Raw genomic sequence first — 14,207 nt, forward strand, 5'->3', positions numbered from 1 at the left:
TAAAGGTGTTATGGACACTGTTATGTATGTTTTATTATTTCTCATTTTCAGCAGTGGTATAGATTTTTCCATTCAAATCAGATTTAGGAACATAAGAACATTGGAAAGCTGCCTTTGCTAGGTGGGCCAAATGTCTCCCCAGTATTGTCAATGCTACATGGCAGAAGCCACTGCTTAGAAACATTCATTTTGGAAACTACAACTCCCCAAATCCCCAAGCCATGATTTGGTAGGTGCTGTCTAGGGTTCCGGGTAAGATTCTTTCTGGAGATCCCTGGCACAGAATTCTTAATAGTCTCTCCTCAAAGTAATAATAAGGCCTGATCCTGCTTAGATTTTTTAAATGAAATCAGATATGTTCACTGTGATGCAGTGATCTGAAGAGACAAATTAACAGTACCAGTTCTATGCAGAATCAAACCCACTAGCTTCAATGGGACTTAGTCCTATCACAAGACAAATCTAATCTGAGTTTGGTTTTCAGCTATAGTGAAAACTGGGCTGCTTACTACGGGAGCTATTTCAGGCTTAGAGTGTTGCAGACAGTTAACTGCTTTCATGTATATTTTCCAGACAATTAGGTACACAATTACTTGTGCCTTAGATTCCTAAAGGACACATACGTAGGCTATTTGGCCCCAAAGCTGTGTGGCCAGCCTTTAGCAACTAGCATGTGTTCATCCTCCCGGGTCAGGTCGGCTGTTTTGGCAGTAAGTCCTTTCTGCAATCTGATTCCTGACGCCATGGGGATGACCTTTGGTCCACTTCCCAGTGTTCACCTGCAGCTAGAGAGATCTTTCCTAAGCTGCTTATGGAAAGAACCCAGACTGATGGATCTAGCAGACAGAGGTTTAAGCTACTGCTGGACTGCATATGTGTGCATGTATGTATGTGTGTGCGAGCATGCACACACTTTTGCAAAGTGCAGCGGGAGATGTGATGACAGTAGAAGGTAAGGACAGCTTGATTGTTTGTCTTTGGAAGATTTACTCCAGCACTGCATTTCCCTAGAAACACAAGAGTTATTAGGAATGGAAACTTTGCGTAATTCTTCAGAGTTGACTTTCTGCCAGAAGTCAGAACAACGAAGGCATGTTGTAACCACTGCCTTAAAAGGCTTTCAGCTTTCATGGGGAAGGCAGTACAGGACGGAAAAGCAGTAGTGTGAACGGGAAGTCAATCAAGAAAGTTTGCTACCATTCCCTCTCACCTTTTGTTGTTCAGTTATGGAATCTGAAACCTTTTTATATTTAATGGTGCTTAATTAAGTACTTCATGATTAACCAGGAAGCCTCAGACAGCTTGCAAGGTTTGCAACCTGAGCCCTGGCTGTATCAGCAGTGCAGAGTTTTAAAGCAAGAACAGCATCAGCCTCTAGAGAATCAACTCCTCCAATAAAGTTTCCAGTAGTATGCCTGTAATATACAAGTTCAGAGGCATATGCTACCATCTATTAATACACATTAGACACTCTATTTTAACTCTCGCATTCTTTGTAAATAATAGATGGTGGGGAAGCATGCCTTATTTCATTAGCTCTTGATCAATTGAAATAAGAATGCAACAATATTCTAGAGAGTTGGATTTCTTCATGTTTCCGTGATGTTTGCTTCTGGAAACTAAACTGAAGATTCCTGTACGTCTTGCACCAAAATAAAGAATCCGCCCATTATGACAATTCATGTGCTTATTTTATGCTTCAGGATATTGAAGTACTGCAATACTGAAACAGTAACATAAACACAAACGTAATAATAATAATAATCATGTACTGTCAATTGAATTCTGACTCATGACAACTCTTTTCAGGGTTTTCTGGGTAGAAATTACTCAGGAGTGGTTTAGCATTCCCTCCTTTTGAGGGCATCCTGGGACTATGCAGCTTGCCCATGGCTACACAGGCTGGCTCTTCACCTAGGAGTAGAGATGGGAATATTCGTATACATACCCCCACACAGCCAGAGTTAACGAGAGTCTGGCCCCTGGGCTGGACCATCCACTCAAATGTCCGCCACCACTGCCAGCCCCACTCTTCCTTCCAATCACTCTGGAGTGCCCAGTCAGCTAGCTACTCATCAGCCTTGCAAGGAGACTCATCTTCCCTCCTTCTGCCAGGAGTAGCTAGCTGAACGGGCACTCTGGAGCAATTGGAAGGAAGAGTGGGGCCAGCGCCAGCAGTGCAAGTGGACGGTCTGGGTCCAGGTGGTCAGACCTTCTTTAACTCCAGCTGTGCGGGGGTATTCGTTTATGAATACAAATACCCCCGTCTCTACCCAGGAGGCACAGTGTGGAATTGAACTCTCAATCTCTGGCACTGGAGCCAGATACCTAAACCAGTGAGCTATTCAGCTGGCCACACACATATGAAGGAAATTGTTATTTGCTACTTTTTCAATGTGATGATTTCTTGCAGAGGTCAGCTTTGAATACTGCCAGTTTGGGGGTTGGGGGTTTGGGATATTACTTTAATTCATTCTTTGAGTACCATGAATATAGTAAACTCTCTTGTACTGTATGTGTGAAAAAGGCAGAGTAGCAAGTGCTGGGTTTGAATACATCTGCAGTAATAATTTTATAAATTCAGGGCATTGCACTAGCCTTCTTCACTATAACTGCACCACAAGCAGAATATCCCTCACTGATTTCAAATCTGGGTGAATTTTTATGGGCTCAGGCAGTTCTTTAAGTTCTGTGTTCTGAGGAATTTGGCACTAATCCTCACACCCTGAATTGGGCCTGAAAGCTCATTGGCAACAAAAGTAAGAGTTTCATATTGGGTGTGATATGCTCAGTCACATCTACCCTGTTACCATATAGGTAACACCATCATTGCCAGCTTTGGGACCATCGTCCATGGAAGTCCACACAGGGAATGTACTGTAACAATAGTCTAGTCAGAAGGCTCTTGAGTGACCACCTACTATGGTTAAATTATCCTGGCCCAGAAACAGATGTAGCAGCTGAATCAATCACTGTCTATAAGCACTCCTCTCCAGTGAGTCCACCTGGACACAGTAAATGTTTTGGATTGAAGAAGTCTCCTAGACTACATACCTTCTCTGTTGGGGAAATGTTACACTATTAAAAGCAGGCCATCTGTCTGCCTTCTGGGTCTATGTTGTAAAGGTAAAGGTTCTCCTTGACATTTTTAGTCCAGTTGTGTCCGACTCTAGGGGGCGGTGCTCATCCCATTTTCAAGCCGTAGAGCCAGCGCTTGTCCGAAGACAGTTTCCGTTGTCACGTGGCCAGCATGACTTGGGAATGCCGTTTTACCTTCCCACCAAGGTGGTACCTATTTATCTACAGTGGGGTCTTGACTTGAGAACTTAATCCGTATTGGAAGGCGGTTCTCAAGTCAAAAAGTTCTCAAGTCAAATCTGTATTTCCCATAGGAATGCATTGAAAACCATTTGATCCGTATCGGCTCTTTTCCGTCCATAGAAACTAATGGGAAGCTGCTATTCTGCCTTCGACCACTAGAGGGGGATATTTTGTTTCTTTTTTTCTTAGGTCAAGAAAGGTTCAGGGAAGGCAGGGAAAATACAGTCCAGGCAGTTACAGTACCAGGCAGTCTGAAGACTGTCTCCCAATCCACTCTCTAAACGCTGGGAAGAGTGAGGAAGCAGACAGGCACCCTTTTCACTGGCCAACAGTTAACTGAAAGTTCAAATTTTGCACTTTCCCTGCCTCCCACGTGTTTTTTTTTCCAGTTCTTAACTCAAATCTAAGTACTTAAGTCAAGTCAATATTTCCTATGAGAGTGGTTCTTAAGTCAAAATGTTCTTAACTCGAGCCGTTCTTAAGTCAAGACCCACTGTACTCGCATTTGCATGCTTTAGAAATGCTTGGTTTGTGAGGAGCTGGGACAAAGTGATGGGAGCTCACTTCGTCGCGTGGATTTGATCTTACGACTGCTGGTCTACTGACCCTGCAGCAGAGGCTTCTGCAGTTTAGCCCACAGCACCACCACGTCCCTTTCTTCGGCAGCGCCACTTACTTTCTTCCTTGCTCTTTTAGAGCCAGATATTACAGTTAGCATGTCTGTGTGTGTATGAGAAACAAAACCTCTGGGGGAGAAATAAACCTCTATTTTCTGAGAAGTATCCCATTTAAAATGCCTTTTTATGCCAACATGGTGGTGGGTTCACAACTTAAGAAAGGTTAAGAACCATTGCTGTACAGAATTCAGGATGATGCTTTGTAGAATCCTACAGTATAACTGATTATGGCTCTGATCATCAGCTTCTCATAGTAAAATTCAAGCTTAAACTGAAGAGAGTAGGAAAAACCACTGGGCTACTCAGGTATAATCTAAACCAAAACCCTTATGAATACACAGTGGAAGTGAAGAACAGATTTAAGGAACTAGATTTGGTGGACAGAGTGCCTGAAGAACTTTGGTTAGAGGCTCATAACATTGTACAGGAAGCAGCAACAAAAACCACCCCAAAGAAAAGGAAATTCAAGAAAGCAAAGTGGCTGTCCAACAAGGCCTTAGAAATAGCAGAGAGGACAAGGGAAACAAAATGCAAGGGAGATAGGGAAAGTTACAGAAAATTGAATACAGACTTCCAAAGAATAGCAAGGAGAGACCAGATGGCCTTCTTAAATGAGTACTGCAAAGATATAGATGAAAAGAATAGAAAGAGAAAAATCAGATATCTGTTCAAGAAAACTGGAGATATTAAAGGAACATTTTCTGCAAAGATGGGCATGATAAAGGACAAAAATTATAGGGACCTTACAGAAGCAGAAGGCATCAAGTAGAGTTGGCAAGAATACACAGAGGAATTATACCAGAAAGATATGGTATAAAGATTGTGCACCAGAGCCACAATCAGCTCCAGGTCTTGTTTTTGCTGATTGTATAAAGCTTCTCCATCTTTTGCTGCAGAGAATATAATCAATCTGATTTCAATATTGCCCATCTGGTGATTTCCATGTGTAGAGTCCTCTTGTGTTGTTGGAAAAGAGTGTTTGTGATGACCAGCTTGTTCTCTTGACAAAACTCTATTAGCCTTTGCCCTGCTTTGTTTTGAACTCCAAGGCCAAACATCCCTGTTGTTCCTTTTATCTCTTGACTCCCTACTTTAGCATTCCAATCCCCTAGAATGAGAAGAACATCTTCTTTGGTGTCAGTTCTAGAAGGTGTTGTAAATCTTCATAAAATTGTTCAATTTCAGTCTCTTCAGCATTGGTGGTTGGTGCATAAACTTGGATTACTGTGATGTTGAAAGGTCTGCCTTGGATTCGTATTGACATAATTCTATCATTTTTGAGATTATATCCCATTACAGCTTTTCCCACTCTTTTGTTGACTATAAGGGCTACTCCACAGGTGTCAAAAGCAAGGCCCGCGGGCCGTATCCGGCCCCCCAGAACTCGTCTGATGGCCCCCGGAGCCATCCGTTTGCACACCATCCCCAACCCCGGAAAACGTGAGGTCCACCCAGAGCTTGGCGGGCGGAGGGCGTGGTGGACTGCGGTTCTTCGGCGCTCCCAGTCGCAGCGGAATTAGCATGCCTCGGACTCCAACTTCCCCCCTCCCCTCCTGCCATGTTGCGATTGGCCGAAAGGAGAAGGCGCGCGCGGGACGGAGGGAAAAAGAAGAGGCCCATATCTGGCGAGCACGCCCCTCTCCTCGAGCTGCTCGAGCTGCTGCACGAGGAGGAGTTCACGCTGCGCCCCGGTTGCATTGCACGGGTAAGGGAGCCTGCCTGCTTGCCTCCCCTTCGCTGGTGGGGAGCAAGGGGCCCGGGAAGGAGGGGGGGAATGGGGCGGTGGCGGCGAGAGGGGCGGGCAGGTAGGTAAGGAGGCGGCTTGGCCCGGGCAGGAGCGAGGGTGGGCGGGAAGAGAGAAAGCCAGACTCTGCTGAGGTGGGGGAGAGACACCTTCGGCGATCAGGGTGCGCGGAGGGGGGTGTGTGTGTGTGTGTGTGGACTGGAAAGGAATGCTTGCAAGGCTCGGGCCAGGCGAGCCACCCACCCTCCCTCTCCGTCCATCCATCCCACCCTCCTCAAGGAAAGGGTGCGGGGCCCTCGTGGTGGGATCCAGCAGGAGGGATCATCAGACCGCCTCCCCAACACCAGATCCCGTTCCCCTAACGGGCGGGGGCGAGGGTGGGCGGGAAGAGAGAAAGCCGGACTCTGCTGAGGTGGGGGGGAGAGGTCTTCGGCGATCGGGTTGCGCGGAGGGGTGTGTGTGTGTGTGTGTGTGTGGACTGGAAAGGAAGGCTTGCAAGGCTCGGGCCGGGCGAGCCACCCACCCTCCCCCTCCGTCCATCCATCCCACCCTCCTCAAGGAAAGGGTGCGGGGCCCTCGCGGTGAGATCCAGCAGAAGGGATCATCAGACCGCCTCCCCAACACCAGATCCCGTTCCCCTAACGGGCGGGGGCGAGGGTGGGCGGGAAGAGAGAAAGCCGGACTCTGCTGAGGTGGGAAGAAAGCAAAGGGCCTGGAGGGGGAAGGGAGGGAGGGGAACGGAAATAAGGGGCGCTGGAGTGGGGGAGGAGGAAGAAGGTTGAAGGTTTGGGGGGGTCCCCTCAGGGAGGTGTTGAGCCTGATGGGGTTGCGGTGCAAGCAGGCGGGTGATGTGGGGCCGGGCTGGAAGGGGGGTGGACATGGTCAATTATGGCTGGGCACTATAAAAGGGGGCAGATTGCTGGGCACATATAAGGCAGGTGGAGCGGTAAACTTTGGATATACTTACCACTTCCATGTCAATTTACAGTGGTATAAGGACCATAAACTACAATCAAATACCCCTGAAATGTCCAAGAAAAGAAAAGTTGATGCAGAGGGAAGGCAATTTCAGGAGAGATGGGAAAGTGAATACATGTTTGCGATTACTAGAGACAAGCCGGTATGTCTTATTTGCTATGAGGCAGTGGCAGTGATGAAGGAATACAATTTACGCCGGCACTTTGAGACCAAACATGGAGCCCAATTTGCTAACTTTAGCCACCAGGAAAAGCAACAAAAGGTCAAAGAATTAAAAGGTAGCCTGCATTCTCAACTGAATATTTTTTCAAAAATGACAGCAAAAAATGATGCAGCAGTGAAAGCCAGCTATCTTGTGGCTGAAGAAATTGCGCGAGCTTCAAAGTGCTTTTCAGAAGGTGCATTTGTAAAGAAGTGTATGCTGAAGGTGTGTGAACAGGTGTGCCCTGAGCAGAGACAGGCTTTTTACAATGTCAGTTTGTCAAGAAACACCATCACAGACCGAGTCAGGGACCTAGCCTGTAATCTTAAAACAAAGTTGGCTGAAGAGGCATGCAGTTATGTGGCATTTTCATTAGCTGTTGATGAAAGCACTGACAATACTGATACAGCTCATCTAGCTATTTTTGTAAGAGGTGTGAAGGAAGACTTGTCTGTCAGTGAGGAGCTCTTGGATGTTGTCGCCATGTATGGGACAACAACTGGGAGGGACATCTTCAATGCAGTGGAGGAATCCGTAAATAAAATGAAATTACCTTGGGAAAAGTTGGTGGGACTAACTACTGATGGCGCACCAGCAATGTGTGGAATGAGAAATGGCTTGGTAGGACTGTTAAAAGAGAAAATGGAAAAAAGTAATTGCCACACGCCACTGATAACTTATCACTGCATTATCCACCAAGAAGCTCTGTGTGGCAAGGTTCTGCAACTGGATCACATAATGTCCACAGTCACGAAAACAGTGAATTTTCTGCGTGCACGGGGTCTGAATCATCGTCAGTTCCAACAATTTTTGAAGGAGGTGAGCATGGAACATACAGATGTGCCATACCATACAGAAGTAAGGTGGCTGAGTAGGAGCACCGTTCTCAAGAGATTTTTTGAGCTTTTGGAAGAAATTAATCTTTTTATGCAAAGTAAAGGGAAGCCCTTGTCAGAACTGTCAGATCCAAACTGGCTGTGCGATTTTGCCATGTTGTGTGACATAACAGAGCATCTCGCCCAACTGAATCTGAGGCTGCAAGGCCGCAAACAAGTCATAACCTCAATGTATGACGCAATAACAGCTTTCCAGAAGAAACTGCGCCTATGGAAGTCACAGCTTGAAAAAAAAAGTCTTGCCCACTTTCCTATCTGCCAGAGCATTTCAACCTCATTCCCAGGTACTTTTTCATGTGCTCGATTGGGTACCAAAGTGAATCGGCTGATTGACGAATTCAATCGACGCTTTTCTGATTTTAAAGAACAAAACTTAACCTTTACCAGCTTTGCCAATCCCTTCAACATCGATGTTGACAGTGCACCACATCACCTTCAAATGGAATTAATAGAACTTCAGTCCAACAGCAGCCTGAAAGCGAAGTTCCAGGATGCGACAGTCGACGACTTTTACCGTCTCCTCCCCCCTGCTTTGATGCCACAGCTCCGACTTCAAGCTGCACGTGTTCTGTCCATGTTTGGGAGCACTTATCTATGTGAACAGATGTTTTCAGTCATGAATCTGAACAAGACCAAGCTCAGATCACGCATCACTGATGATAACCTCCATGCTGTTTTGCGGATTGCTACAGCACAAGACCTAACGCCAGACATCGATGGACTGACCTTAGGAAATCGATGGCAGCGAACTAGTAAGAAATGTTAAAAAAGTCAGAAAAGTTTAAAAAGTTAAAAAGTTAAAAAAAAGTTAATGCCTTGTGATTTCCATATGTTTAATAAACAGTGTTTGGCAATATTTGTATATGTACATTATTACAAAAACCAGTAATAATTGAATGCAGTGACATTAATTTATGATAGTAAAGAGTGGACACATACACCTACAGATACAACCGGCCCTTTGATGGGGACCAAACTGCTGATGCGGCCCCCGATGAATTTGAGTTTGACACCCCTGGGCTACTCCATTCCTTCTACAGGATTCTTGCCCACAATAGTAGATATGATAATCATCTGAGTTGAATTCGCCCATTCCAGTCCATTTTAGTTCACTGATATCCCGGATGTCAATGTTTATTCTTGCCATCTCCTGTTTGACCACCTCCAGCTTCCCAAGGTTCATAGATCTTACATTCCAGGTTCCTATGCAGTATTTTTCTTTGCAGCATTGGATTTTCCTTTCACTTCCAGGCACGTCCACAGCTGAGCGTCCTTTCGGCTTTGGCCCAACCACTTCATTAGCTCTGGAGCTACTTGTACTTGTCCTCCGTTCTTCCTCAGTAGCATGTTGGATGCCTTTCGACCTGAGGGGCCCATCTTCCAGTGTCATATCTTTTAACCTTTTGTTTCTGATCATGGGGTGTTCTTGGCAAAGATACTGGAGTGGCATTGCGAATTCCTACTCCAGGTGGATTGCGTTTAGTCGGAACTCTCCACTATGACCTGTCCGTCTTGGGTGTCCCTGCATGGCATAGCCCATAGCTTCTCTGAGTTACTCAAGCCCCTTCGCCAGGACAAGGCAGCAATCCATGAAGGGTTTTTTTTTACTAATTTTTTTAAAGTAGTTGTTTGCTTTCCAACTGAACATCTATGATCTTCTCTCCCCCCCCCCCCCCAGGACATTCCTCCTGTTACAGAACCTGTGCAGCCACCCAGTAATGACAGAGAGATAAAAAAGAAAAAACAGAGGAAAAAAAACAGAGACAGATCTGTTGACCAAGAAGGTTTTGACACCTCGTCTTTAGATTCTGCTGTTTCATTACCGGTGCCAGATAATGGCTCGTCCTTCATGCCAGGAGAAGCAAGGTAGGCACAAGATACGGTACTTCTTCCTTTGTTGATGAAAGAATGCAACTAATGAACTAGGCTTCAACTAGGCATATCTCCTAGAATCTCCTAGTTAACTGCGGAGTCACTCAGTACTTCACTAATAGTTCTCTTGTATTCATGGACAGTGTAATCAAAAGGTTTTGTTACATTTCATATTTGCGGTGAAGTAAGAAGTATAACCCAGTTTAATAATGGACAGTGTAGAATCAGGAAGCATTTTTGGGGACAACTAGTGAGGAGAAGTATGTGATGTTTTTGTGTATATATGGGGATGGGCTTTTGTTTTGCCTTTTTTTTAAAAAAATTGCATTTGTGCACTTTACTCAGCTGTTGGTTTCTTTTGGAAGCATGGTGTTTCTTCTGGGGGAGGCCTGAGGAGAAGAGAAAGGCAGAAATTTCTAGCAATGTTTCAGAGCCAGGCAAGCTTTATATTAAATGCATGATGTCTTGAACTAATCAACTGGGGGGTGGGAATTCCTCTGGATACCTAGAAGGAAGCTGCTGTGAGAAACCTATCTCTGGGAGAAATAACAGCTTTAGGGAAGCATTTTAGTTGTAACTGTTGTCTAGGGGGACATATTACCCCTCTTTTCATGCTGTGTTCCTGATCTTGATCTTTCAGCTGATATTTCTGAAGTAAAAGAAAGAACGATATTATAGATGCATTCATACGTTTAGTGCAACATCTGGTTTGGCCTTTAAAGTCTTTAGTGTATCCAAGAAGACAGATGGGGCCAATTTCTTCTGTGAGAATGTGCAACCTGTAAAGTACCTGAGATGCAGTTTTAACAGGGACTGAGCATTTGTTTAACTTGTTGAAGTTAGAGCAACATGAATACATTCAAACTGTGAACTTGTGAAGATAGAGTTGTGATGAATGATATTCTGAGTGAAGTGTGTTGCATGCCAATTTGATATTTAAAGCTGCTTTCAGAAAATTTCTCTCTCTCTCTTTCTCTTTTCTCTTTTCACGAACTTTCCTCTGACAGAGGGAGCTGCTCTTTAATGTTTGACCAGAAGGAAAGGGCATCTAACCTATTACTTGCCCCAAATAATCTTCTTTTTACTGGACTTGATGTAAACGAAGATTTAAGGTCCCAAACTCCAGTCATAAGCAGGTACAAAATAACAAGTGTGAGGAGCTACAAACCAAAACATCAAGTGAGCGCTGTTATGCCTGGTTTGAGGAAAACATACTTGGTTTTCTGCATATGTGAGGGCTTGTATTAACAAGCGATTTCTAAGAAAGTATGCCGATAGAAAAAGAAATTTCTTTTGGCTGCTTAAGACATTGCTTAAATAATTCTAAGCAAAGTTTGGAAGTAAACTGTCAGAAAGTACATCACATTTCTTCATTATGTTTTTTTTAAATGATTCTCAGTGTTGTTACTTTTAATAATTTTAACATTAATGATGTTACAATTGCAGTTTGGGGAAAAAGAAGTACCGTTTACTTGTTACTCCAATACTTTCAAATCTGGGGTTTTTAATTATTATTTTTCAATTTTTTTTCCATATTTCCAAAAAACACCAAATGAAAAGTAACACTACTGCTAATATTAAGTTATTTTAGAAAAAAAATCAAATTGTGTCAACAAATGACTTCTATTTTAAAAAGTAATGCTAATGCATTCGTTTTCAAAGGAACACTTCCAAACTCTGTAAAATTTGTGTTCTGGATGGCAGAGTGTAACTGGAGTGCTGCGCATTTCTGAAGAAGGGCTGATTAAATATATGATGTGTGCATGTGTTTGGATATATTTCTTTTGGTGGCATTGCCCTAGTGCTGTAATCAGCAGCATCCATCCATAAACAGAATAGATTCTTTCTCACTTCCTGTTTTTTTCATACACTCTACATGTTTTAGATGAATTGAAAATGACTGAAATGATCAAATGTAAGTGTTCACACTATTGAAAAGGAAAGGAAAACATAGGGAGGTGCCTACTATACCTTTTGGCACCATCTGACTGATTATTTTGCTACATCCCTGCTATTTTAATTTCAGTGGGAAAGATGAAGGAAAAGCATAATAATACATTAAAATATAGCAAAAAGGGGGATGGGTATCATTAAGTGTGTTGTAATTAATGCATAGTGGTAAATGGCTTGGCATGTTGAACTCCCCATTGCCACCAGGAAATCTGCTTTGGTAAGTGAACTCTAGCAAATTGGTATCAGCGGGAGACCAGGACAGGTCATGAACTTGTAAATTCTTATTCAAGACATTTTTATGACTCTTGGGCCTTTCACAAAGTAGATACATAGAACTGAGACCAGAAATTTAGTGGCCTGTCCTATTTTGGAAACCTTATAACCCACATTAAGGTACATGTATTTGGAAATAAGTCCACCGATTAGGATCAGTGCTTTATTAAGACTTGCTACATGAACCTGTTAGGACTTAAGCCATTGTCACTTACTTCATGTTTGTTTTTACCATCAGTGACAGCTTATTATAATTTACTTTGGAAACCTCCTTGACTGAGTTTTTACTCTTTGTTATTGTTTTTTTTGTTTTTGTTTTTTATTCTTTTAATAATTACGTAAATGTCTGCCTGAATTCTCCATTTTCATTTCCTCAATACAAAGCTTTTTGAAAATGGTCTTTTCTGACAATTCAGCTAAGAATAATAGGGGCAATGCAGTGAACCTCCAAGAAAATGTCAGTTACAGGATGGCTATAGGAAGGCAGGAAGGCAGGAAGGCAGGAAGGCAGGAAGGAAGGAAGGAAGGAAGGAAGGAAGGAATTGTGAGCATTGGCTGCTATTGAGCCAGTAATAGATTTAGGTCCTTATGCAAGCAAGAACTTTACACTCTTTGACATGATATAATGTGTCTGAGAACAGGAAAATTGGAGAATGCCAAATAGCCTGTAAAAAGCCATGAAGTCATACATCAAATTTCCATAACTTTAGCTATCAGAGCTTGGAAATAACACTTTAAAATTAAAAATGTAAAGTTTAATTTCAATTTAAAAAAATTAAAGTTAAATTTGTTATTTTCCCCATCAAACAGATATATTTTAGAGTAACATTAATATACTTTCTACTTGTTAAATTTGTTGCGTATGCTAGGTTTCCATTTCTGTACTCCTCTTTCTTGGATATTAATGACCCCCAAGCATTGGCATTTCAGATGTTTGTGATCTACAGCTCCTCAAACCTATAACTAGCAAAGACAATGGCAGAGCTTCTGGGAGTTATAGTTCTAGAATATGATAGGCACTGCCAAAGGAAATCCTGAGAAAGGTCACCATAGCTTACAATTTACTTGACAGCACATAGTTAGTCCACCAATAGTCTTAAGAAAAAGTTGATTAACTAGCCCCAGCCTTACTGTCTGATAGGCTACTCGTCATAGTGACCAATGCCTTCCATACAAATCACTTCTACAGGACATTCAAAAGTACTAGCTTCCAGTCTCCTGCAATTTGGTTAGATACGTAATTTTAAAGTTTGTATTTGGAGCAAAACCAATAAAGGGAATAATGCATAAGAAGCATATTTTGAATTATTTTCATGCCCCTCCCTTTACTATCTCTGGCTGAAATCCTGCTGCAAACTTATACCACAGAACTAGCCTGTTCTCATCAGCCAGCGGCCATTTGAGGCAATTAAAAACTTAATAGCCCCCACCCTCAGCTTCTGGGGATCCCTAAGTGTTCACTACATCCTTAGGAAGCACCCCCATTCCTCAGCCCAGGTTCTTTAACTCTTGAATCAGTAAATAGAAGTGATCTGTGCTGTTTTCTCATTAAGTGTTGCTGTTTTTTAAAAAAACAAGTTTGAGGTTATGTAGGTTCTACAGCTCCTCTTTTTCCTGTTCTCATTCTGTTATACACACATGTTTTGGTATGCAATATTTATACACTATTTGAATGGGAACCCATGATTGCATGTCATTTTACAGTTCATATACAGTAAACGTTATTTTGTCTGTGTTCTCCTGAGGCACCTCATTTGTGAGTAAATGAATTTCGATAGTCATTATGGCCTAGGGAAGGTAAAGCATAGACTGACAAATGTCTGGCTCACCGTTACACATTTTCTTTTTTTTTCAAATTAAAATAGTAAGGGGTTTCATTGCAAGGATTTGCTTGTACAGATTCCCCATATGGGCAAAGCATGGTGTACAGGCTACACATGACCCCAAGGGATTTTTGAGCTTTTTAAAATGCTCCTCTGGCTGGATAAAAAAGAAGAATGGGTTAAAAGAAGACATGTTATCCTTGGAACCACCACCATGAGCATTGTTTTTGCTGTAAAATGGTATGCAGCCTCCCCTACTAAAAAAGCCCATCCTTGTGCACATGTTTTAAAAACTGGAGATATACAATTTAAGAAACAACCACCACCCTCAAATTTCCAGGCCTGGTGGAGTCGCAGTGGATCCTAGGGGTAAAAAACTGGCCTCTAGATGCTCCTAAGCTGCTCTTCTCCTGCCATAGTTGGTGGGTTTAGAACTTCTATGATTACTGAATATCCCTAAGTCCAGGC

The 14,207-nt window shown here is 43.0% G+C and overlaps 2 protein-coding genes across 20 annotated transcripts in view; both read left to right on the top strand.

Annotated features, from left to right (window-relative positions):
* Positions 1 to 14,207, top strand: part of TACC2 (transforming acidic coiled-coil containing protein 2) — a 219,665-nt gene that overhangs the window by 26,741 nt on the left and 178,717 nt on the right. For 16 of the 17 annotated variants that reach the window (XR_013543921.1, XM_078391167.1, XM_078391169.1 and 13 more), the window contains exons 3-4: positions 9,497 to 9,684; positions 10,698 to 10,826. Coding sequence is in view for 16 of the 17 variants with exons in the window: in XM_078391167.1 (XP_078247293.1) it covers positions 9,497 to 9,684; positions 10,698 to 10,826 (317 nt within the window). In the remaining variant the exon portion in view is untranslated. Of the gene's footprint in view, positions 1 to 742; positions 953 to 9,496; positions 9,685 to 10,697; positions 10,827 to 14,207 lie in introns of those variants that run through there. The other variant, XM_072995447.2, reaches the window with a different exon arrangement.
* On the top strand, positions 5,341 to 8,674 carry LOC140706024 (general transcription factor II-I repeat domain-containing protein 2-like). 3 transcript variants are annotated; one of them, XM_078391185.1, is made up of 2 exons: positions 5,341 to 5,703; positions 6,731 to 8,674. In XM_078391185.1, the coding sequence occupies exons 1-2, from the start codon at positions 5,557 to 5,559 to the stop codon at positions 8,582 to 8,584; spliced, it is 2,001 nt and encodes a 666-aa protein (XP_078247311.1). In that variant the 5' UTR covers positions 5,341 to 5,556; the 3' UTR covers positions 8,585 to 8,674. The 3 variants fall into 3 exon arrangements, with proteins under 3 accessions (XP_078247311.1, XP_078247312.1, XP_072852073.2); XM_078391186.1 differs by lacking the exon at positions 5,341 to 5,703 and adding an exon at positions 5,849 to 5,905; XM_072995972.2 differs by lacking the exon at positions 5,341 to 5,703 and adding an exon at positions 5,943 to 6,434.

This window comes from Pogona vitticeps, chromosome 3, assembly GCF_051106095.1.
Source record: "Pogona vitticeps strain Pit_001003342236 chromosome 3, PviZW2.1, whole genome shotgun sequence".
Taxonomy (NCBI): Eukaryota; Metazoa; Chordata; class Lepidosauria; order Squamata; family Agamidae; genus Pogona; species Pogona vitticeps.

What these genes read in the sequence shown, in the direction of transcription:
- LOC140706024 (XM_078391185.1), top strand. Translation starts at nt 5,557, where the DNA reads ATGTTGCGATTGGCCGAAAGGAGAAGGCGCGCGCGGGACGGAGGGAAA. An exon ending in GCCCCGGTTGCATTGCACGG is followed by an intron (nt 5,704 to 6,730) that starts GTAAGGGAGCCT and finishes GTCAATTTACAG; the next exon opens with TGGTATAAGGACCATAAACT.